The 26274-nt window shown below is 37.8% G+C and overlaps 1 protein-coding gene and 1 long non-coding RNA gene across 2 annotated transcripts; one reads left to right on the forward strand and one right to left on the reverse strand.

The window, feature by feature from the left end:
• The first annotated feature begins 487 nt into the window (after positions 1-487).
• On the forward strand, positions 488-1401 carry LOC112196936. The gene is made up of 3 exons (XR_002935483.2): positions 488-725; positions 1184-1202; positions 1326-1401. It is a non-coding gene; the product is annotated as an uncharacterized LOC112196936 (long non-coding RNA).
• Positions 1402-7682: 6281 nt separating this feature from the next.
• Positions 7683-9011, reverse strand: LOC112199097 (BAHD acyltransferase At5g47980). Its single transcript, XM_024340153.1, has one exon. It carries the CDS (start codon positions 9009-9011, stop codon positions 7683-7685), a length of 1329 nt encoding a protein of 442 aa, XP_024195921.1.
• Positions 9012-26274: the final 17263 nt, after the last annotated feature.

Below are 26274 nucleotides of genomic sequence, written 5' to 3' on the forward strand. Positions count from 1 at the left end.
TTATGATGAATTAATAAGTTGATGATTCATGGATTAATGAGTTGATGATTGTTGGATTCATAGATTGATGAATTGATGATTGTTGGATAATTAGATACTAAAAATTGCTGGTTTGATTTTAGAACAGTGCTTGGATTGATGGGTTGATGAATTGTTGAATAACCTGTAATTGATGATTGTTTATTCAATAATGGGCATGAATGAATTCAGCGTTTCTTGCTGCAATTCTTTTCTTTTCTTAATTAACTCTAATATGCCTAATGCTTCATAGTTTTCCCTCTTTTTTTTTTTGGTTATGTGCATTTTTGTGTTGTTTAAATCGAGCTATTTTCTATTCTCACGACTAATGTTAAGCACATAAAATTAAAACCATAAAAATATCTGGATATGTGCTCGTGCTGCATTGAACAATTCTCAGTTTGAGTCTTGTGCTTTTTTATGATATTCACTCGGTTAATGCTTGCATACTTTGTATCCTCTTGCCAAACTATTTTGTCTATTTCACAAGAAACAGCTGACTTCCCACCCAAACTTATTGCATTGGATGATTTCAATGTGGTTCACAGGGGACATATTTGACAAGGAACCAGAAGCAGCCTTCATGTTGTGCTTCACTAGTTGATTGGATGGGGGCAAGGATTGTTGCTGCAATATTGTGGCCTTTGCATGTGTTGGGAACAAAACTAGTCTATAGTAAAATTCACTCTGCTATTGGAATATCAAAGGTTATTTCTCTTACTTTTTGGACTGACAAGTCAGGTTATTTCAGTTCTTTGTGTCATCTTCTTTTTATAGGAATTGACTTTGAAATAGTATGTATCTTGTGGCTTGTTTTTGTTGAATAATGCAATCTGTATGGTGCTATTAGTTTTAAGTTATTTATTGTACTTTCAACTATTAAGACTCGCTTTTCTAAATTTGTTGGTTCATTTTCACAGATCGTGGCCAATCAAATACTGGTAGAAATATTTTGAAGAAGCAGATTTCAATCAATCCTAGTTTCCAAAAAAGTGGTAGAAATTTCTCTTTGGCTCCATTTTGTTTCCTCATTTGCAGAAGTTTCCATGTTTACAACAGATAACTTATTCTCTTGTTAATTTTCTTGATTGTTATATTTCATTCATATGGTATTGATTATGATGAAGGTAGGGGACTAAGCAGAACTTTCCTTCACTTCCTGTAGGCTGGCATCAGTGGAGGAGGTAGTTTTGGTAGCACGTATTGATATATTGATAAATTTTTTGAGGTTGAACTCTCCCACTTATTTTCTGGGCATAGTAGTCTGGATAATTTGCTCCTGTCATATAAGTATTGTACATTTACAGGCAATAGGCGTAAAAGTGCAGAATGGATATGGTTTAACAGAGAGTTCTCCTGTTGTTGCTGCTCGGAGACCAAACTATAATGTAAGATATAAACTAATTTACATTAAAATGTACTGTAACTACTTGTTTGTTAAGCACACCTGTGATAGTGCATTTGATTACTCAAATTGAAATATTCAGATGTAAACAATCTATTACTTACTCTGTAGGATCAAAACTAAAAGTTATAAGAAAATATTCAAGGAATGATGGTGATAAAGCTGTTGTTAAGTAGAACCTCTTGCCCGACTTTGTATATGTGTTTAAAAGTCTCACCCTTCATGCAGTTGGCACATTGTTGGTTAGGATCTTGGAGCAGTGATAGGTTAAATTTATGTTGTGTAGTTGTTGATTTGCATTGTTGCTGTTGCCTCTTGACAGCTTAAGTTTTAAGAATCAAAGGGAAATTTAGCATGATATATCAGAGCCTGGTTGTTAATTCATCATTACTTCTCTTCACAATTTCTGGACATGTACAGCCCGGGGGGGGGGGGGGGGGGGTGGGGGTGGGGAAATGGTGTTGGGGTTGGGGGGTGTTGGGTTATGTGTTTTTGTTGAGTTTTTGCTTGATACACACTAGTAGGTTCGACTCCTGCGAACTCAAGAAACTTCACTAATCATAATGGTTACCCTCTGTAAATAGGGACTGGCATGCTCTTCTTATTGCTAATAGAAAGCCGTTACCATATATTAAGTTTATTCGGTGATATATAATCTCGTTCATATACTGAAATCCTCAAGTGTGCTTTAGATCAAGTCTTCACTTGTTCAGTGTCCTCAACCATTTCTAGGACTTGTCAGTTTATACCTTTTCGACTTTTTCTGACTTTGTTATCAATTTCTTGTTAGTGTCAATCATATCCTGTATAGGCTGGTGCACTGTATGACAATGTCACAGATTTAATTTTTTGAATGTTCTTGGTTCAAATTTAATGAATCTTATTATGTCCAAATCTGAAATATGCCTATAATATGAAATCTGATTGCATCATAATAACTTGCTGCATTTGCTTGTTTCAGTGGGAAAGGAAATCAAATCTTGCTTACACACAAAAGGATATTGATGGGGTTCGAGCTGAATGGGCAAATCATGTCACAGAAGTTCTAACTTTGGTTCTATTTAAGGTAGATGAGTAGCACTAGGAACTGCTTTTGTGTATTTATATATAACTGATGGAAACTGTTGATGAACCTAAATTATGCATGCAGTTGCTTTGCCTAGCTACTTTTTCTTTACCTTATAGGTTTTTGACTTAGTGCAATATTAGATAAATGATCGAGATAAGATGGTTTTTGGGTTCTCGCTCTCGATCATCATGTAACTGTTGGCTAGGTTTAGAGTTGGAACTATGGATTGTATTTTGGATGATGTTGATGCAATGAAACATAGGCATCATTTTGAATGCTGATTAATTTAGTCCAATTTTATGGTTTTGATGATTGTAAATGAAGGATGTTGAAATGGTTGAAGGGCAACAGATATATGCAGGTTTCACAATTTATGTTGTATCAAGAAAATAGAAACAACATAAACAAATGATCATCTGTTGTTTCTACCAAGTTCAAACAACATAAAAATATAGTTCAAAGAGCTCTCAGACAACAGAAGTAGGTAGTTGATATGTTGTTTCTACCTACTTCAAACAACATAAAAGTAGAGGTCAAACAACTCCCAGACAACATAATTAGGTGGGTAATCTATTGTTTCAAACTACTTCAAACAACATAAAAGTATACTTCTAATCACTCTCAAACAACATAATTAAATGGCTCCTGTATTTCTATTAACACTCAAACAACAGAACATAACTAAAACAATGATTGAAAGTCCAAACAAACAACAGAAAAATGAGATTGAATACTACTTCAGACAACAGAAATTTGAGTAAGACTATAATGACATGCTAAAAGTAAGCGTATAATTTAACCCTGCAAAATGTCATCGTTAGTATATAGTAAGTAGGGATCGTTCAAGCCGGGGTTGAGGGTACACCTGTCATTGTAAAAACAAATTAAGAATTAATAAAAGTATAAATTAATTTACAAAAAGAATATATACAAATAATGAAATAAAAGGGGGTTTAAGAATTATAAAATCAAAAGTTAAAATAAATAAAATAAAGAAAATGTAAAAACATATATACAAGGGTGGAACGCAAGGAACAAAGATCAAATCCACAATCATATGAATCAAATCTAATCACAATTCCTATAGTTGATTATCTATGTCATGAGAAAGAAGTTGACCATGTGAAACGTTAGAAAGCAAACGATTTCCCATTTTTTACTTTCCTTGAATAATTAATCTAAGTGAAAGCACCTAAATCAATCCTATTGAACATGCAATCATAGTCTAGAAAGCTAGCTAATCAAGAACACATTCAACGCATTAAGAACAAAGAAAGGATGTCAACCAAAGTGCACAACCTAGTTATGAAAAAGTTCACCTATTTGCAATCCTCCTTAATTGATTTCAATTTTTGTCCAAAGCCTTCACTACTTAAATTAACTCCAATTACATGCATATATCCTAAGTTGGCCACCAAAGAACACATACATATAAAAGTTTTCTGTAAAACAAAATCAATCAAGCAATCTCACATAAGCAACATATAAATCAACATAAATAAATCACAACTTTATTTCAAAACATATAAACGGGCTTTAAAGTTTGCCCTTAACGTCATGTTAACTAAAATTCATAACTCTTCAAAATCAAACAAAGGAAAACAAAAGAAAGTATGAAATACACCGTGAAAGATGGATGACATGGCCTTGAGACGAAGAACTCAAAGATCCTTGAAAGCAAGTAACCTTCTAGGGATGACCCAAGGGTGGATGGCGGATAGGATCTTGATGTATTGCATGACTTCTTCTCCTCCTTGGTTGAGACGCAGAGCTTCTGAAGACTAGAGAATTGAGAGAATTTTTCTAATATTTATTTTCTAATGGAGAGAGGTGTGTTCTAGTGTGATGGTGCAATTGTTGTGGTTATTGTGTGTTGTGGTGGTTGTTGTGTGATGGTGTGATGGTGTGGTTGTTGTGTCTAGAGAGGAGGGTATATATAGGGGAAGGCAAGGCTTCATGAATTTAATTTCCAAGGAATTTTCTAGTTGCACCACACAGCTCCAACCAATCACGTAGCACCACGTCAGCTCTGTTGTGTCATCCAACCAATCAAAAAGCTCCAAAATCAATCCCTAAAATATTGTTGCCAAATTTCCCATGATTTAATTTGATTTTATTCACAATTTTCGGCCAAATATCTAGGCATGAACCTAGACAATGTATCTGGACTCATTTTGGACCTTTTCTCCCTTAAATATCTCCATGGCTTTATCCTTAACATCCTCCCCTTGATTTTCTCTTGATTTTCACATTAAAATTGCAGATTTTATTCTCTAATTTCAGCCAACATATCTTGAGGGAATTAAGGAATGAATTTGGACTTGTTTTGAGTCTTTTCTTGTTGCACAATCTCTTGAAACTCTCCCTTGATATTCTCAATGTAATCTCCTTGATTTTTCACATTATCTCCATCATTTCCCATGCAAAAATCAGATTTAATCTCCCATAATATCTCCCACGTCATCTTCAAGCCATGTGGTCTCCTAATGCCTTCAGGTTTCCTAGCCTCATCAGGATTCCTGCGTTGACTGGGATTCCTAGTTGGACCAGGAAAACTCCATTTCTTCATTTCAGCTCCATTCCCTCCATGAGACCTAAAAATAGAAACATTTATTAAAATTCCTAAAAATAGAAACTTTCCTAACCAAGAAGGATTTATTAAAGGAAATAACTAAGTAAATATGAGGAAATAACAGTTAAAACGTCGCATTAAAATGCTCCTATCATATAGTCCAAGTGACATTCAAACAACATAAAAAAACTAAAACTGTAGTTGGAAATCAAATCTAACCACAAGAATCACAATTATTTGTAGTCGAAACAAATCTCAAACAACATAACTCACGGTATAAATGTTGTTGCATACGAAATCAGTCGACATATAACTATCATTGTTCTTTAAATCAGACGACGTATAGAAGCATCAACTAAGCTTAATATTGGTTCAATCAAACGACAATAACAACAAAAACTCTGTCATCTTACATTAACTACATTGACATTTATTTTTTGAATCCGTTGATGAAGTGAATTTCCAACAACATTAATATGTAGTGGTATGGTGTTTCAGACGACAGATAGACCCCGATTCTTCAATATTAGGTACTTCAGACGACAGTACCTTAAACTTAATCTGTCGTCTGAGTGCATTATCAACGATGAAGAATATCTATCGTCTGAGTGGCTTAGAGACGGCAGTCACCTAGACAACAGATTTTTACTTCATTAGACGACAGATCTGATCTTTCGTCTGAGTGGCTTAGAGACGGCAGCCACCTAGACAACAGATTTTTACTTCATCAGATGACAGATCAGATCTGTCATTTGAAGGCTTTTTTGGCATAGTGTATGAAGCCATTTTTGTGACTTTACCGTTGATAAGGACTTCTGTTGTGTAGTTAGCTCTGAGAAGCATTTACGTTTTATTTTGTTGTTGACAATTTAATTTGTAAGCTCATGTAATGTATAACTCTGTGAAGCGAGTGTATATTAACTTTGAGGGTTTAGGGCATCAGTATGTACTTGGTTTAAAGGGAAAAAGTTTCCAGGTATTTTGTATTGATGACTGAACGATCACGCATGTATAATTATGAGATTATATATCGATTTTTTCTGTGTTAAAAAATCAAGGGCTTGGCAGTCAGTAATTTCCTCCAATGGAGGCTCCTCAAGTCCAGTACAAAAATAATATTCGTAAACAACTAAACTATTTTCAGAAAAATTGGAAATTACATTAAAATTATAAAAACTCTACACATAAAATTGTGGATAAATCCTTCACTCCTACTTGGATTTAATCCAAACTTCACTAATAATATCGATGAATCGATTTACAATTTCTAGACAAATTCGGGAGAAATCCGATGGTCGGATTCTCGTAATTCGATAACCGAAATTCTATATTTTTTGGAAATTCATAAATGATTCAAAACTTCTCCAACCTTCACCAAAGTCACATATACAAGTTCTAAATCAAGTATAGAATTTAACTAGCTAAAAACAGAAGCCGGAATCCTGCCCTACGTACGCGCCTCCATGAGCCACCTACAGTGGCGGCCCGTGGAGCACAACCTCGACCACCAAATTTTACCAGCAGCTTCCTCTCAACAATCCAAACATCTTTCTTAACTCTAACAAATTCAGAAAATACCTTGAACTAGCCGGAAACCAAGCAAACCTGAAAGGACCCTATTTGCACAGTGAAATCTTCCAACCATGATTTCTTGCTCTACACTTCAATTCGCTGCAAAAGGCTTGGAGAGCTTGGAGGATGGCTCAAGGCGCTTCTAAGAAGCCTAGTTTTGTCGCTGGAGGTGGCCGGATTTGGGAGAAAAAGGCGTCGACCTCTTTCTGCTACAGTAAAGTTTACGGCCTTGGTTCTCCTTTTCCAGCCCAATCGCCGTGAGCAACCACTGCTAGTGTGTTGAGGAGGAGAAGGCGAGTCTAATAAACCCGGTGGCAAGCCGTCAGGTAGCCGGACGGCGAAGAAACGCCGTTGAACCTGACGGCGAAGAAACGCCGTTGAAACGCCGTTGAACAATGATCATCGAATAGAGAGAGAGAGGGAGCCCGGGAGGGAGGAGAGAGAAAGAGAGAGAGTTACCCCGGGGTAGGTTCTGACCTACCACAGTAAATTTTTCAAATTTCTACCATTTATTCCTAACAGTAACTTTAGTATTTAGCTTGTAACTTTCGCATACGAACTCCAATTTTTAAGTACCACATATGCACACGCTCGGTTTAATGTCCTCTACGACTTTTATGAAGAAAATTTTCTCAAATTTTAACCCGAACAATAAGTCAACTTTTAGGGCCACTAAAAGTACCGAAAACAATTAAAACGTAACCGAAATTGTCATTCCTCATTTAATAACAATTACGCATGTAAAATTTTGGTTCAGGATGTAATAGTTTAAAAGTTACTAAATGAACAAGACATTTATGTAACCAGATTAGTAAACTTTAAATCTAAATAAAATTATAACTCAGACGAATGAATCAAAAAGCAAACTTAAAATGGAGACTGATGTGAAAAGGACATGAAAACTAAACAATTTACTTGTAATAACCATCTACCTCCTCATATGACATGTTTCCAGGCACAAGAAACTCCACTAAGCATTCATCCTCACAAAAGATGAGGCTTTATTTATTTTTTTTTTTTTTTGTCTTAGGGGTTAGGATCACATATCAAATAACAGTGGGATTGAGAGAAGCATATGCAAGCAGCTCCTTATTGGTTTCAATTACAGCCATGTCCTCTTCTTTTAAACTCAAGAACGCTTCCATGCCTTCACCGTCTTTTGTATCAATCAACACAATTGTATTCTTGATTTTCATACCTGGAAAAGTGACCCAAGATGGCTTTCCCCATCCAAAATTGGCTTCATAAAAGCCAAACTTACACCAACTGCTACAGAAATAGTTATTTATATCATTATTATCCATTAAATCTCCATGCTCTTTAAAATGTTGGCAAATAGCATCCCTGCTAACTCCTTCACCATATTTCACTTTAAATTCCTCAATGCTTTTCCTGAGTATAGCAACTAAGCTTTGAAGAGTTGCATCACCTTCTTGTGTCTTTGCTGCAAAGACACATCCTACAAGATTTCCCATTAAAGTGGGATGCTTCAATACTTTCCGCATGTTTGCTGCTAGAAACAGCATAGCTGGCCTTGTAAAACTCAAGTTTGATCTTGATGCTTCCATTGCACATTTCCAAAGAAGTGTTGTCACTACTTCAACACGAGTTGGATTTGGAACGGTGGCACTGGTGGCTTTAGACTTGAGACGTACAATATTTGAGGCATCAAACACAAATCTCTTATTGACACAAGCTTCACTATTAACATGTTCCCTGGAAGTTGACAATGAGTTGATGAATAAATCTTGTTGTGGGTAAAGAGATGCTGGAACACAAAATTCTGTAGCTGGAAGAGCCATTCCATTAGAGCTAAGGCACATTGCTGCCCAGCTACGGATGAATGTTCCGAGTGTAAACCCGTCCGCGATCTTGTGTGAAATGGTAATCCCAATTGCAAGTCCACCACATTCAAAGAAGTTGGCTTGGACTAATAGGAGATAACCTGTGCTTTCAAATGTTGATTGTGGGTCATTGGGAAGTAATTGACTTAGTATCCCAGAATTGTGCTTTTCCATAACCTTTGATATGGGACAATTGACACGAGTTTCAATAAATGCAGCCCCATTGTCATTGCAACAGATTGAAAGAATGTTGTTGTGACTAAATATTCTTCCTGCAAAGGGATAAAAGCGGCTGAGGGTTTTAGATAATGAAGTTTTCAGAAGCTTAGATCTTTCGATAATCATAGAGTGGTGATGATCAACTATATTGATCTTATGATCAGTAATACTATTGTTGGGATAGAAGAAAAGTATGGGGATATAAAAGTCTGGTACAAGATGATCAAAAACAGAGAGGTTGGAAGTTCTAAGGTGGTGAAGAGAAGAAGATGATGGTGTAACTGTTTCCTTACTGATTACTTCGATCACCATTTCTGAACACATTTTGCTCCAAACGTATATGAGTTTCTTAATAAAAAAATTCATCTATATAAAGACAGATGATGAGGTAATGGAAGTCAGCTTCTCTCATCTTCTGTATGCATTTTATGACCATTAAAAATTATGGGCGTCGTCACTATATGCTATTTTGCTCATTAATATTGTGCCTTTTTCATGAAGTAAGTGTGATGTGTACCTGTTTTGTGTATAATTGATTAATTTATTTTGTGTTTAAATTTGAGGTTAATTATTGTGTATTCTTAACTATTAAGTGACAAAAAAAAGGAGTAATGATATACACACAAATAATACACACCCGTTCTTTTAAAAAAAATTTAAATATGTTTTTACCCTCGTAACAATGATAAACTCAAAACGAAAACAAAAAATAAAAGCTATGGACTGCCATAGACGATAGGACGACAATGATCATCATTAGGTGTAGAATTTCCTCTAACCATGCAGCATCGATCACAGTATTGGAGAAACAAATTCATCTATATGGACGCATACAATATATGGGTATGAGTGAGTCTTCATCTATCTAGGAAGGTGGAGATCCCACTTTGATTTGCAGCGGAGAGGATCGGGCATAGCATTTTCTTTTTCATCATTTTCTTCCCAGTTTATGCTTTCTTGATGAAAAGATTAATGTATTGAATTTATGCATGCTTGGTAATATCATTTTTCTTCCAATTTTAGCCAAAGCTAGCTAACTGAGCTATAATCTACCAATAGATTGGAAATATATGTAAGATTAAAATTTATGTCGGCAAATATGGTTCTTGTTAAAAATTGAATATACATGATTTCATATGTTTTTTTTTTTCCATGAGTAGGGGAGAAAGATGAACTTTCACAGAGAAAATGGAACAAGAAATTTTATTGGGCCTCTATTTAGAAAATAAGCATGTGTGAATAAAATTGATGAAAAAATATTTTTTTTCTTTATTGGGCCTCTATTGAATGTATAGGATAATATTCAGAGCGTAGATTTAATTTCCTTTCTTCTTTTAAATATTGCAATATAGTTTTTCTGTTGAAATCTTAATAAGTTGGAGTCGTGGAAATAACCACACCAGAATCTCATTAGGTGGAAACTATATTATGATTCATATCAAGTCAATGGAGTTGGGCAAAATATTAACTCTAACATTAACAAGGATTGATTATCGATTTATTAGGCACAATTTTAACTCTAAAATTAACTAGAGTCAGATTAGTTAGGCAGGGTATCAACTCTAACATTCCTGCTTAATGCAATGTTCCCTAACCCTTCTTGGAAGTTATTATTTTGTAATTCATTTTTGTTCCATTAAAAAATATTAACAATAATAATAAGGTAAACAAAGTATTAAAATAAAATAGAATTCTACTAGAAAATGTGAATTATTCAATTATTCCTTATATGAAATTGTATAACATGGTAAAAGAGAGGAGTATGTAAACATAACGCAATACATAGACAAGTTAATAAAGCAACAAAACTATTTTTCGTAGTACTATGATATCAGTTATAAACATTGAGATTAATTTTCTCTCACAATCGACAAATTTCATCCACTTTGTCTACAAGTTGAAGTAGGGTAACGTAGTCATTATGCCTACTACTTGGAGCAGGTCGCTTTGTGGCTGAAGAGTATGAAAGTTCTTCGGTTGCTGATATTCTATCTTCTTTGGAATTGGGAGTTGTTGAAGATGTCCAGTTGTTGCCATCTATTCACTTGTGACTTCTTTGAAGAACCACAATCTTAATTAGTTAGCGTCCGAGTTTGATTTTGGATTGTTTGTTGAGATTAGTATGTTTGTTCTTGTTTAAGTTCATACCCGCAAAAAAAAAAAAGAAAAAAAAGTTTACATGAAGAAGCTTTGATCTAGAACTTGAAGCCCAGAAAATGGGTTTTATTGTTCATCAGACCTACTGCTTTGGTTGCTAGATAATAAATGGATCAATTGGTTAAGAATATGAATTAAAAACATGAGAGTAAAGCCCATAAAAACTTTTAGTTGTCAAAGAAAACAGCCATTCAAATTGGAAAAAAAAAAAAAAAAAAGCTCATCTAAAACCGACCCCGAACCGAGACGAACTGAAAATTCGGTAACCCTAAGTTTTCGGCCCAGCCCAACCTTTTTTGGTTCTCGGTCCAGATTTTGGTCCAACCGTTAAGTTAGGGTCGGACTCTGTTTGGGCCCAAAACCTAGCCGGCCTGATCCGTACCCACCCCTAAGTTACTATGATATCAGTTCTAAACATTGAGATTCATTTTCTCTCACAATCGACACATTTCATCCACTTCGTCTGCAACTTGAAGTGGGGTAAAGTAGTCACTATGCCTACTACTTGGAGCAGGTCACCTTGGGGCTGAAGAGCATGAAAGTTCTTTGATTGCTGATATTCTATCTTCTTTGGAATTGGGAGTTGTTGAAGATGTCTAGTTGTTGCCTTCATACTCTCTAAGGCTCTATTCACTTGTAACTTCTTTGAAGAACCGCGAGCTTAATTAGTTAAGCTAAACCAGAAAACAAATAGCTACTAAATTCCAAACTCAGGGATTTCAACTAACAATTTTGATAGGATCATAAAATACGATGCTTAGAATGTTCGATCCTTTATATTTTATTTGGCTATTCCCTTACGAAGTCTGTTTTAACTTTGTTATTTTCTTAGTTACTTTGTGAAGCAATCTAAGAGAAAAAGGGAGCTTTAATGGAGAAATAAAGTTAGCAAACATGAAATACAGATGTAAAGGACGAGGTATGATCATTCCTTTATCCAAAAATCACATGAGAAACCCATGGAATTTATTGAGTAAAACAGTTGCTGCAAAGCTGAAAACTGGAAGTTCATAATGAGCTTCTTTGATTGAGTTTTGGAGAGATTTTCTTGCAATCTTTCGAGTGGACTATTATAGTAAGGGCTGAAAATACTTGAAGACAAGATGTTGTTATGCAACATGAGCCCAAGAGTTGGTCAGAAACGTCAACAAGGAAGCAGGAATCATGCTCAATAAAGGTTCCCTTGAAGGCAGAATCCGGTAGCTTTGCAGGAAGAATTTTGTGAGATCTTTTCTGTGACTTTAGGAAGTTTTTCTCCAAGGTGATTGATCATTCTAGAAGACATGATGTCATAGAGTATAGACGAATCAAGAACCATCCAGAAACATGACTGCAACAAGTCAGTCCTAGTCCAAGAAAGAAACTTGAAGAGAAGAGATCAAATCCTATTCCAACTAGGGTAACTTGGCTGTAAATCTCTAAGGCAGTAGTACCATGCAGTTTTGGAAGGTCTATGACGTGATAATCATCAAGGGAAAGTCTTAGAAGAATCATAAAAGATTACGGCTTGATTACGATGACTTGGAATTAATTAATTTATTCCAATTTTGTACACCAAAGTAAACCTCAAGCAACTAAGGAAGCAATTGCAAGCATAGTTGGAGAAGGAAAGTATGACATGATGTCCCCTATATATTGAGGTCTCTACAAAACAATTCAACACACCACTTACAAAAGCTCTCTCTCCCAAAAAATCCCTAGTTCATAAGTCTTGCAATCTCAATCTTTCAAGAGCAAAGCCGTGCACTCCATCCACCTTCATCAACATCTATTGATATGATCTTGCACCTTGAAGGAGTTATTGCGTCCAAGGCATCCCAAAAATTGAAGCCGTGGCCATCACCTCCTATTTTACGGTTTTACTCGTCTTGTACGTAGAACAACTTTACATGTTTTTATTTGTTGATTTCAAAACAATGTGGGGTTGGTGCTCTTTTGTTGTTGCAAGACTTGAAGCCCCAATTATGTGATAAACTATTGTTATGTTAATCAAGTTTCAAGAACTTAAATTGTGAGATTGATTGTTTGATTTTGCTTGATTGAAAACTGATATGTTTATGTTTTTTGGATGCATACTTAGGATATGAGCATGTAATTGGAGCTAGGACTTAGACACTACTCACCTAATTGTCCTGTTTTCTCATTTCATAAGTAGTAAAGGCTTTGGATAAGAGTTGACGTTTCAAAAAAAATTTAAAAGAGCATGCTAGGTAGGCGTTCCATACTAGGATCAATGCAACTCTATAATCAATCAAACTTCCATTTGTGCTCAATGCGTTAAACATGCTGACACTAACTGTATTGTTGATGGGATATCATTCTATACCTTGATTGCATGTTTAATAGGTTTAGCTATTGTGTGCTCAGTAGACCAACTATACGTACATGACACTGTCGGCCATAATCAGCACCAACTGGAGTCCACCTCCCATTGTCGTAATGACTAAGCAAGTGTGACCGCGGGACCGCTGCAAGCCAACCTTCCGCATGAGTCAACACTCAGGCCAAAACACACTATGACAAGCCACGCATCGCTCAAAGTCAGCCTCTCTGAGAGGTTTGGTAGCATCAGAATGAGGCATACCACTCCCACATCGAAAACAAAACTGAAGTCAGCTCTCTCCTCAGTTAAATTATGTTGGGTGACATTTACTCTCACTGTGTGAAATTTTTACTCAACGGAGGGTATCACCATCACCACCAAGATGTGAGCTTAGGGTCCATCTGGTAAACCATTAAGCCAACTCTATCCCTTTTACTCTATATTATAATTTGGCGTTTAATTTGATTATGAAATTAGTATATGTAAGTAGGAGAGAGTAATGCTTTGTTGGGGCTAGTGTGAGCCCTAGAAATATTTAGTGATCTAAGGTGCAATTCTTCATAAATTATTTTACAATCAGAGTAGTTATTAATGTGCTCAGGAATATTATTCTAAATTTTTCAAAGCTCAAAATCTTCGATTTGAGAAATGAGGACTCTTTAAGAAAATACGCGACGCTACGAGTTAGTTTGAATTTTCGGGGAATTTTTCAAACACCCGAGTTATTTATTATGAATTTCTTAAGTTTTAGGAATTATGAATATTCATTTTAAATAAAATAATTTCTGGAGGTGCGATCTGGGCTGTTAAATTATTAATCGCTAAATCTACACTGTCCGTTTTATTTAAAAATTGAGCTATAAATAGTCGAGGCCGGATCAAAAGGCCCATAAACGTCGAGCACGAGACCCGGTTTCTTGACCCGAGAACCGTGTGGCGACCTTACTCCAACTCCTCAATCCTGCCACGATTTAGCAGAGGACCAGTGATGGTAATCTATTCCTTTCTTCACCGCATTTTCCAGCAACTCCAGTCATAGCCGGAGATGCAATGAGGTATGAAATCTTGAAAAGTGATATTGTCTTTGAGTTCCACGTATGGATGTAATTATTTTTCTTATTTTGATTAAGTTTGAAAATTTTGGTGCTTTTGCATGTGTGTCAGCTGTCACAATTACCGTAGAAATCAGTATGTGAGCCCCGGAAAATTTATCGAGCTGAACTGAAGTCGTACGATGATTGTGTATTTACGATCTCATAAATTATTAATGGTGTTTGGAAATATTTTTCAGACTTTTTCACAAGGAGAAATTCTTGATTCAAGGGTTTGGTAATAAAGGACACGTCGTGAGGATTTTCGGAGAATTTTCCGGATATCCGAGCTAATGTTTACGCATTTTGGAAATTTTGGGATTAAGGAAAATGCTTAAAGAAAAAAGAAATTAACTTGGATCGATCTGGGCCATTCAAATCCTCACCGCTCAATCTTAGCCCTCGGATTAAATTGAGTTTGGGTATAAATATCCCTGCGCACTGTTCATCGATTAAGATCGTTGCAGAACAAGCAGGAACTCTCGACCTGCGAGAGAGACCGGCGACCCGATAATAAGATCCGGCCGGAACTCGGCCTTCCGGCCATATCACTGCAGCGGACCACCGGTGTTCGCTTCGTCTCAATGACGCTGATGCGCCTGTGGGCACGGATCGTCCGTGCACGAACCGTGGAGAGAGATTCGAAGCTTGAAGCTTTTCCGGCGATTTCCGGTTTTTCCGACGACTCCGGCCACCGTTTGGGTTGTCTGATGTATGAAACGTAATCCTCTCGTCGAGATCCACATCTGTGTATAATTAATTTTTGAAATTGATCGATTTTCAATGATTTGTGATTTTGGGTACTCACGGCTCCGTCGGAGTTGCCGTGCATGGTGGCGATTCTGGAGTTTCTGGGCTTGTTGTCGACGTTGGCTCTCGTCCTAGAATGCAGAAGTGATGCTTTTGGGTCCTTGCTGCACTTCGGACAGAAGTAAGGAACTGGAATGTGCTCTGCTCGACGTACATCGAGCACAGTAGCTGCAAGTTTATGCTTGCTAACGAATTCTGTTAGCAATTAGATTGAGCTGCTCTAATTGTCGAAGGTATATTCAAAAGCTCAGATCGAAGATCTGTTCTTTTTGGTAATCCTCGCAAAATTGGGTGTACTGCTTGTTTTGGTTATGGTTTGTGTTTGAAATTGAGATTAACTCTGCTTGGTATTGTTGTTAGAATGGAAATATGGGAATTGACTGATGTTGTGATTTTCGAACCAAGCACATACTGTGATTTTCTGGGATTGAACTATAATTGAATCCCAGCAAATGGAAGATTGAGTAATGGGTGCCGTTAGTACATTCGGTGTGCACCTAATGTGTGAGTGAAGTTAACGTGTGAAATGTTGGATTTCGATTAGAATTTGATCCCGGCAATGAAATCGTTCATTAAAAACCAAAGGAGAAGAGCCCAAACAAGGCCCAATTACAAGTAAACCTAGCCAGGAAAATTACTACTCAATCCAAAAATCTACATAGATAGGGTAGGCCTCATCAAAAAACTCGCGGATCAAGTGGGCCAATGGAGGCCCGCCTGCACGGAGAGCTAAATGCCCGGTCTGGCCTATCAAAAAGCCCGCAAAAGCCTGCCTCGGTGGGCCGATAGAGGCCCGCCAAAAAGCCAGCAAAAATCCGGCCCAGCCCGCCAAAAGCCCGCTAGGCCCGGCCTGTAAAAGCCCGCTAAGCCCTGCCCGTAAAAGCCCGTAAACTATTATATATTATATATATATATATATATATATATATATATATCTATATATGTATGTTGATGTGCTCATATTTTCTTATATTTCTATGCCTCTTTCTCTTGGAGTCTTGGTATATATGTTTGGTGAAATTAGTTAAATTTTTTACCACTCATAATTTATTATAATAATCTCATCCAACGGTCGGTTTTTCCATTTTATTTGAATTGATAGAGGTTATCCTTTGGAGTGTATGATATATAAATATAGGTTTATAAGAGTAACTAAGTTTGACCTAGTTGATCGAATTCGAAACGAGACCCAAATTGGCTGGATTTTCTACAACCACCATAAAACATTACAATCTCTCCATCGAGCGGTTGGTTTCTCCGAATTCATTTTCCACTTCATGGTTGCTTTAGAATGGACCTCAACAATTTAAATGCAATGTATAAGTCATACAACTTTAGGAGGCAAATTGGTATAGGCCAACGTATTTGTAATTAAAATTGAAATTTTTATCTTATGTCCACGCACTTCCATTGATGGAACATTTACATACTTGATGTGAAAAAATAAGCACGTTTCGCGGTCGTCATGTCGTCGGTCAACCAAGAAGACATATAAGTGACAACGGTTGACCAATTCGATCGGATTCGAAAATATGGTGAAATTGGCTAAATTTTTTACCACACTCATAATTTATTGTAATAATCACATCCACCGGTCGGTTTTTTCATTTTATTTGAATTTATAGAGGTTGCTCTTTGGAGTGTATGATATATAAATACAGGTTTATAAGAGTAACTAAGTTTGACCTAGTTGATCGAATTCGAAACGAGAACTAAATTGGCTGGATTTTTTATAACCACCATAAAACATTACAATCTCTCCATCGAGCGGTTGGTTTCTCTAAATTCATCTTCCATTTCATGGTTGCTTTAGAATGGACCTCAACAATTTAAATGCAATGTACAAGTCATACAACTTTAGGAGGCAAATTAGTATAGGCCAACGTATTTGTAATTAAAAATTGAAATTTTTATCTTATGTCCACACACATCCATCGATGAAATATTTACAAACGTGATGTAAAAAAATAAGCAAGTTTTGCAATCATCACGCCATCGGTCAACCAAGAAAACATGCAAGTGTCTACGGTTGATTAATCCGATCGGGTTCGAAACTATGGTGAAATTGACTAAATTTTTAACCACACGTATAATTTATTGTAATAATCACATATAACGGTCGGTTTTCCTATTTTTTTTGAATTGCTAGAGGTTGCTCTTTGGAGTGTATGATATATAAATATAGATTTATAAAAAATTAGTGTCTTTAAAAATTTATTTATAAATAAATTAGTGTCTATATATAAAAATAGATTTTTTTTTGGGTACAATATAGATTTGTTCCGTTTGGTTGTATTTGATCATTATTCAATGAATTTTCAAAGCTTAATTAAAAAAAAAGTATTAGTGTCTTTAAATATTTATTTATAAATAAAGCCCGGCCCGAAAAAGCCCGCAAGGCCCGCTATATATGGACGGGCTTGGATGCTTTGATTTACAATAAAGGCCGGCCCGCCATTATTTAAAAATGTAGCAAGGCCCAGCCCGTTGACGAGGCCTACAAAAAAATGAAACCCTAAAAATTAAGAAAAACATCATCTCCTACAATACAACAGCCGCCACCCAAGCCATCCGTGCCGCCGCCACCCAAAGTAAAAAGGTAGGGAAAAGTGTCATATCGAGGAGATAAAATCCGAATAACCACTGCCAAAATAATCCCAAAATACAAATCCAATCGAAACCAAGGTAATGCGATGATAAATAGGAGCCAAACCCACACACTAACACTCTCTTCTCCACCAGAGAAACTCAAACCAGGAAGAAACCGACGCCACCAAAATGGGACAGAAGCCAATAGCAAAGAAAAAATCTAATGGTGAATGGGGGGTGAAACACCCATGCGTGAGCACCCATACACCTCTAGGTAAGTGTTTCTCACTTTTAAGACGTAGCCATATGAATTTTCAAGGAACAAGTCTTTGGTAGTTGGAGGGGAGTTTATGTGAGGAAATGGGTGAGGGGAATCATGGAGGTTTGTAGATTTGAAAATTTTCTGGGATGTTTGACAAAGAAAGAAGGAACCAAGTCCTCTAAATCTGAACATAAGTCAGGAAATCACCACAAAGAAGGTATAAAGCCACCACAGAGGATGTAAAGCCACCACATAGGGTGTGAGAGAATCAAGAGAGATGAAGTGAGTGCAAGACAGAGCAAGGAGAGTTCCCCCCAACTCTCAAGCCACCGATCGAGATCCAGAGGGATCACAATCTGGGGAAGAGAGAAGGGGGAGAGAGCTATAGTTCTAGATCTGGTTTCTCTCTCTAAGTTTAAAGAGAGAGGCTCTGGTAGTTAATGGCAATCGTCGTTCAGAAAAAGTGTTGATGTAGTTCCGGTTGTGGAAAATATGGTTACTGGAAGGTTGTCTAAATTGAAATTTGGTGTCCGTCCATAGTAATTCGAAGAGTTGAAATTACTAAGGAAAATTTATTGTTAAATTTTGAAAGTCATGTTATACCCTTTGTTTATTAATTTACAAGAAGAATAATATTTATTACAAAAGGGTAAAACTGATATTAGCCATAAAATTATTTAGATAATAATTTAAAGTTGGCCAGCAAAAATACTGCAATTTTCAGGTAAAAATTGCAATGCCAATTGCGCATGTTTTCCTCTTTCTTGATTTTTTTTTTCTTTTGTTTTGATTTTTGTTTTTTATATTTTGATCAAATAAACAACTCATATCAAGCCCAGTACCATTTGGTCTAGTGACATAGTCTCACCTTCGTAAGTGAAAAGTTGTGAGTTCGACTCACGAAATGTTATTTACCTGATAAAAAAAAAAAAAAAACAACTCATATCAACAATTAGTCTATTGTAAGTCAAACTCATGACCTATGTTGGAGGTGAAAATTCCGATTAGGAATTTGACCCAACAATTAATGCGGACTGGAGCGGAAACTGAACCGGGGACAATCGAAAGGTTTCTATTCGTCCTTGACTTGATGTTGACGAAGTGAAGACTCCTCTTGGCTTCGTAACTCGTTACTGCTCCATGATTTCTCTCCACTCCGTAACCTCTCTCCGTCGCCTCCCTCTGTAGTCTCCCTACGTACGCTCACATAATAGCCTCCCTATGTGAGATCCCTCCGTAACCTCCCTTCGTAGTTTCTCTCCATAATCTCTCTCCACTCCGTCACCTCTCTATATAATCTCCCTATGTAACCTCCCTCCGTAATCTCCCTACGTAACCCCCCTTCGTAGCCACTCTCCGCTTCTTGGCTTTAACGAGGAAGCGGAGACTCCTCTTTGCCAAAGACCCTCCGATGCCTAAGTCAGTATTTTCCTGAGTCAAGTATAGAAGTCTCAACTAGAGTTTCATGCCATACCTGGTGGTTCTGCTTTCCTTTTATAGGCGACTTACAATTTGGGTTGCAAGTAAACTTGCATGGCAAGTCTCTTGTACTTGGACGGCAAGCCACCATTAAGGCTGTATTCACTCCTGCTATAACCATCACTTATTGGTGGCCATGATTGCCACACTAAGTGCCACCTTAATCGTTGAATTTATTGCTACAGTAATAACTGCATTTATTATTGCCATTAGTTCCCTTTAATTGCTTTGATTGTAGGGTCAAATTTGTTGACTACCCCCACAACCTCCCACTTATAAAGGGGAGACTTATGTCATTAGACCAAATGATAATAGTCTTTGTTTTTTATTTTTTAAATTTACCATACTATCCTCTATATATATATATTAAATATTTTTATTAAAGAAGGTCAATATGGGTACACCCTCTCTCAGTGTCTAGTGACTGACTAGACTAGGCCCAGGCCGTCATGGGCTGAAACCTCGATGAACAGGATTAGTTGTCGCCACTATGGCTATGCCCAAACTTTCTTTTAAATATTTTTCTTAAACCTGGCATGCCTAGGCGCCGCCTACACTAGGAGGCGGTTGACCACCTTTTAGCGCCTAGGCGGGGCTTAAGCAGCAGCCCAAAGAGATTTTTAGAATGTTGGTATTTTATTGGAGAATTTTCATTTTACCTCTCTAACTTTTGTACTCTATATCATTTTCATCATGGGTGCCCATGTACTTACCAATTTCAATCAATTTTGTCCAAACCTTAACCTTTTTGCCAACCATTATGTTGATATTTTGAAATTCTCTTCACTTACGAGACACTTTTGCATTCTGCGTCAGTGAACTACCATTCTAGAAGGAAGCCCAATAGTGTCATGTTTTCAATTTATAAAATAATCAACTGAAAAATAATAATTGGATAGATTTATTAAAGGGGAAATGATCATTTACCCAATTTTAACTTAAAAATTGCCCACTTGCTCTACGAACAGTTTTTTAACCCCATTTACCCAAAACACTTTAAGAGATTATTTCCCTAATACCCAATTAATTCTTTTTTTATTTTTTTATTTTTTTTTGGGATTTTTTGCCCTCTCCTTCTTTCTCAAGTAGAGAGATTTATTAAAGGGGAAATAATAATTTACCCAATTTTAGCTTAAAAATTGCCCACTTGCTCCACTAACAGTTTTTTAACCCCATTTGCCCAAAACACTCTAAAAGATTATTTCCCTAATACCCAATTAATTCCTTTTTTTTTTTGGGACTTTTTTGCCCTATCCTTCTTTCTCACTTAGAGAGAGAAGTCATCCTCCACCTTGCTGTGCTCCGGTGACCAGTGGCCGGCCGCGGTCTCTGGCGACCTGTGACGGGACTCCGGCGACCGGTGATCGGAGTCCTGCGGCCGGTCATCGGAATCCGGAATCCGGTTATCGGACTAGTGACCGGATTCCGGCGTCTGAATTTATTGCCCCCTAATAATACCCAGTAACCATATTATTGCCCCCCAGTAATCATATTATTGCTCCCCAGTAACCATATTATTGCCTTCCAATAATCATATTATTGCATCCATTAATCATATTATTGCCCTCCGTATTATTGCCTCCCAATAATCATATTATTGCCTCCATTAATCATATTATTGCCCTCCAGTGAATTGCATAAACTCTCAAAACCAAATGAATACACTACAGTCACAATTGATCAATTTATATGCATATTATTGCCCCCCAATACTCATATTATTGCCTCGCAATAGACATATATAACTACTCAATGAAGTTTTTTTTTTCATTCTTCTTTCCTCTTTCCTTATATCTTCTGCCAAATTTACCAAAAAATAAAACAGCCCAGAAACTATCTTGATGACGTCAGCCTAACACCAAGCCATATCGGAGAAGAAAATGCATTCCGAACCGAATCTGACACAGTAACTATCCAAGCCATATCGGAAGAAGAGGAACCACAGATCGGAGAAGAAGAGGAACCATCGGTGGCTGAAGAAGACGACGCAGCCACGACCCGATCCGAATCCGATGAACGAAACGCAGTCGGCCAACCGAGCAGTAGTTGTCGATGGCGGGTCTGAGTCGAATGGCAGATGATTATTGGTTTTCGATGGTGGGTCCGGTCTGAGTCGAATGGCAGATGATTATTGGTTTTCGATGGTGGGTCCGGTCTGGGTCGAATGGCAGATGATTATTGGTTTTCGATGGTGGGTCAGGTCTGGGTCGAATGGCAGATGATTCGCTGCTGCTGGGATGCAATCGTCGGGCTCGGGTTGATGGTTGAACGCCAGAGAGGGAGTCGTCAGCTTCTGGGCAGTCGAGGTTAGCTTGTACAGGTGAGATCGAGGTCGTCTCTGGCGGCGGTGTGCAGGTGGAGTCGTCGCCTGGGTCCGGTCTGGGTCGAATGGCAGATGATTATTGGTTTTCGATGGTGGGTCATATCTGGGTCGAATGGCAGATGATTTGCTGCTGCTGGGATGCAATCGTAGGGCTTGGGTCGATGGTTGAACGCCGGAGAGGGAGTCGTCGGTGTCTGGGCCGTCGAGGTCAGCTTGTACAGGTGAGATCGAGGTCCTCTCTGGCGGCGGTGTGCAGGCGGAGTCGTCGCCGTGCAGGTGGAGTCGTCACCGATGCTAGGAGATGATCAGGTGGAGTCTTTGTCGGTGGGCTGGAGTCGTCGTTGAGGCCACTGAGATCGCTGGTCGGGCTGGAGTCGTCGTCCTTGTCCCTGTCGGCGTCGAGATGGCCGGAGTCAGATGAGCTGATGGAGTCTGGGTCAAATCTGGTGTATTAGTATGGATATGTGTATGGCGGAGAGAGAGAGAGAGTCTTATAGGAGGAGGAGGAGGAGAGAGAGAGAGAGAGAGAGAGAGAGAGAGAGAGAGAGAGAGAGAGAGAGAGAGACAGAGGTGTTTGTAGTTTATTAATTAGATTGGGGGTAAAAATGTCACTTGGGTTTAAACTGGGTAAGTAGGAGTGAAAAACTCTCAGTGGAGTAAGTGGACAATTTTTAGGTTAAAATTGGGTAAGTGGTCACGATCCATTTATTCAATTGAAAAGTACATGTGTATATGTGATGTAATTATAAGTGCAAGGGCACAACTGATTTAAGGTGTAAAGATTACAGAGGTAAAATGAAATTAGCCATATTTTATATTACTACTGGCCTATTCAAGTTAGGTTACTCCAAATCAGCGCTGGGCATGGATAGGCTGGGATCATATGTAAATTTGCTGAGTTTGAGACTGAGCTCGAACTTTTCAGACTGGGTCAAAATCGTGTTATCCATAGGCTGAGACCGAATTAAACCAAGATCGAATTTTTTTGGACTGATTTTCCATGTTTTCAAGCACAAATAGGTCTACGGGCTAGTTTGAGATTGCTGTGACTTAAAAAAAAAAAACTGCTGCTGCTGTGTTGTGAGAATAATCAGCTGTGAATTAAAACAGTTTCGTGTTTGGTAAATAATATTTTTAAAAAGTGTTGTCAGTACATAAAACAACTGCAGAGTGTGTTTTGATCCACAATAGCTTCTAAAAGCAACATTTAGGCTGCTTCTAAAATCTGTTGTGAGTGACCTATAACTTTCAAAGCTGCTTTTTATTTATTTACCAAATACAATCAAATCGAAAATTTTGAACAAAAGCTGATTTTTTTTTAAAAGCGAAACAATCCCAAACTGGGCCTAAAAAATAAAGAAAAAATAAATTTTTTTTATCTGAAACATTTCCAGAAACACATTGTCGATTACTTTCTTGACCTTCCTGAACTCATCGTCGCTAATCACCAATCACCAATCACTTCCATAATTGCATCAGCATCTGTTTTCGCCCATTGCCTAGATAAGGAAGATCATCCACATGTTTCTCTGCTTCGAGGTCGAGTTTAAGGCTGTCATGTTGATGGGCTGCGACTTGAACGCCGCCACCACCACCACTGCTGCCGTCGCCGCCACCACTTTGACGCAGAGCAATGATGTTGTTTCTATAATCGCTGCAACTCGCATGCTAAAAATTGAGCCCATCGAGTTTTTTCTTTTTAAAATTTAGAACTGAGACCAAACCTTGTCTAACACTGTTCGAACCCGAATTGGCCTGATTTGTCAATTTTTAAAAAAAAAATATAGACCGAACCAGCCGGTAGGAGCTCATTTTTTAGGCTTTTTTCCCCACCCCTACTGAGTCCATATGTATTTTACACGGTCACACTCAAATCTTGAAAATAAACTTGTATCAGTAGCGCAAAAAAAAAAGAGAGAGAAAAAAAAAGAACCAACTAGGAGCAGAACAGTGCCGTTTTTGTCCTATGTTCGAGATAATTACATATAAGTGCATCTTTGAATGTCTTTTTAGCCATAAGGCCACCAATTATTTTTTTCCCTCATAAGGCCACTAGCCAACTAGATTAAAAGGGTGTTATATTTTGAATATTAAAAACCAACATATTTACAAAAATGTCACTAGAGTACAAAGTCAACAATCATTCTCTCTCCCCTCTTCGGCGGGTCTCTGGCCAGCTTCCGGCGAATTCCGACGGGTCTCTGGCAAACTTCAGGCCAACTCCAGCGACCATAAAGAGAGAGCCAAAATCAGGCTTATTTTTACCTAACAATTTCAATAAGGCATAAATAAATTTTGAATGCATTTAGAGTTCACACAAATCGGCAAATGTCACCCAAATATCAAGCAACTTGTAGAAAGACCATAGCAACTTATTACACACACACACACACACACACATATATATATATTTATATATCAATGATCAAGCAAACATAGCAACTTATTACAAACTGAAAACATTACCAAAAATGGACTTATTATATATTGAAAACCAACATTTCCATCAATAGAGAAATAATAAATAAAATATAATTAAAATAAATTCGGTGAGGGTCAGTTTAAATCGGGCTGTTTATGACCCGAAACAGCAACCAAACCGCTTTTATACGGTTCGGTGCGGTGTGATCATAAAACGACACCGTTTTAGTTCGGTGCAGTTGCCGAATCATTTTTTTGGTGCGGTTCGGGTCGGTAACCGCATTTTCGTTACAAAATGCCCACCCCTAACAAAATCTACTGTCACTAACACCAAAAGCTATTGTGGCTAGCAACACAAGCTACTCTTATGAGATTTCCTGCAACTTCCGGTGAGGTCAGAAAAACTACTATCACTAAAAACAAAAACTACTATCACTAGCAACAAAAGCTACTCTGGTGAGATTTCCGACAACCTTCGGTGAGATAACAAAAGCTACTCCTTACCAAAAAAAACTTATACTCCCCAAAACAAAAAAGCTACTATCCCCACCAACAAAAACTACTGTCACTAATACCAAAAGCTACTCTTACTAGCAACAAATGCTACTCTCACCAACAACAAAAGTTGCTTTCACCAACACCAAAAGCTGCTTTAACCAACACCAAAAACTACTCTCACCAACACCAAAAGTTACTGTCACCAATACCAACGAGCTACTCTCACTAACATTAGAGAGCTACTCTTGTATCAAAAACTACTCTTATCATCAACAAAAACTACTCTCACCAACGCAAAAAGCTACTATTACCACCGCAAAACACTACTTTCACCACCGACAAAAGCTACCCTTACCAACGTCAAAAACTACGACACCACCACAAAAAGCTACAATCACCACCACCAAAAGCTACTCTCACCAATAACAAAATATACTCTCATCAACATCAACAACTCTTCTCACCAACAACAAAATGCTACTTTCACCAAATCCGATAGCTACTCTCACCAACATTGAGAACCGCTTCACTTGCTCTCTTTCTGAAATGATGCAAGTGCAAGACAAATATTGCCAGAATTCAATCACAAAAACAAAATCACAAATCAGAATAAAACACCATCAGAAACATAAATACCATAACATCAAAATTGAACAATGAGGCATAAAATTAAGATCCAATTTCATTTCCTTCTTAACAAAAACATCAGCTATTCTCATTCTGTCCTACAATTATGATATAATCCAACTAGAAAACCACAATGGATCTACAACATTATATAGGCAACAAGCAATAATCAATTGATTGAATAGAGATCAAACTAAAACAATTTCAATCACATGAACTAATCTGACGATTTGTTAATACGAGATCAAGGATAACAATGCCAGCATTCACCGAATCAAATTACAGAGTAAGAGAACGGAGACCGGAGGTTCTAGGCTTCTGGCTGTCGAACATCATTGTCCGGATCCACGACCTCAGCCCACTGAAGCTTCTCGGCTGCGGTGACACAAGCTTTGGACTCGCTTGCGTTTGACCGTGTTCGTCCACAACTATGAAACCTCTACTTCGTTGTCTCCTACAACCGCTTTCTTCACCGCTTGTCCTCCATAACTGGATCGAGTATGTTTCCGAGACGGCGCTTCGGTTTCGCTGAAGCTTCTCTTCTTTAAACTCGACCTCATCTCACTCTCCGATCCAACTGAGAATTTACTTGACTCGCACGAAATCTCACCGTCGAAGTACGAGTACGAGGTCGAGTTCATAGAGAAACCATAGGCCTCACTGCGAGCATTCGGTTTATGAGACGAGTAGAGAATCAGAGAGATCTGAGTTGGACTCCAGTGAGGTAGCTTCGATCGGAGCTTCTTCGTCGTCGTCATCTTCAGGCGTGGCGGCGCCGTTTCAAGGTTTTGCAAGCTTGGATAAATTGGAATCTCATCAGATCGGAGGCGGTGGTCGCAAGAATGGGGGGAGAGCGTCGTGCCGGTGGTCGTCGAATATGAGGCGGAGACCAAAGAAGTGATTATCTGTGGTCGAGGAGAGAGAGAGTGTGATCGGAAGGGGAGAGAGAGAGAGAGAGAGAGAGAGAGAGAGAGAGAGAGAGAGAGAGAGAGAGA

The sequence above is a fragment of the Rosa chinensis genome, chromosome 4 (assembly GCF_002994745.2).
Source record: "Rosa chinensis cultivar Old Blush chromosome 4, RchiOBHm-V2, whole genome shotgun sequence".
NCBI classification, from domain to species: domain Eukaryota; kingdom Viridiplantae; phylum Streptophyta; class Magnoliopsida; order Rosales; family Rosaceae; genus Rosa; species Rosa chinensis.

Bases quoted from the DNA above. Each gene is read 5' to 3' on its own strand.
- LOC112199097 (XM_024340153.1), bottom strand. From the start codon at position 9,011: ATGGTGATCGAAGTAATCAGTAAGGAAACAGTTACACCATCATCTTCT.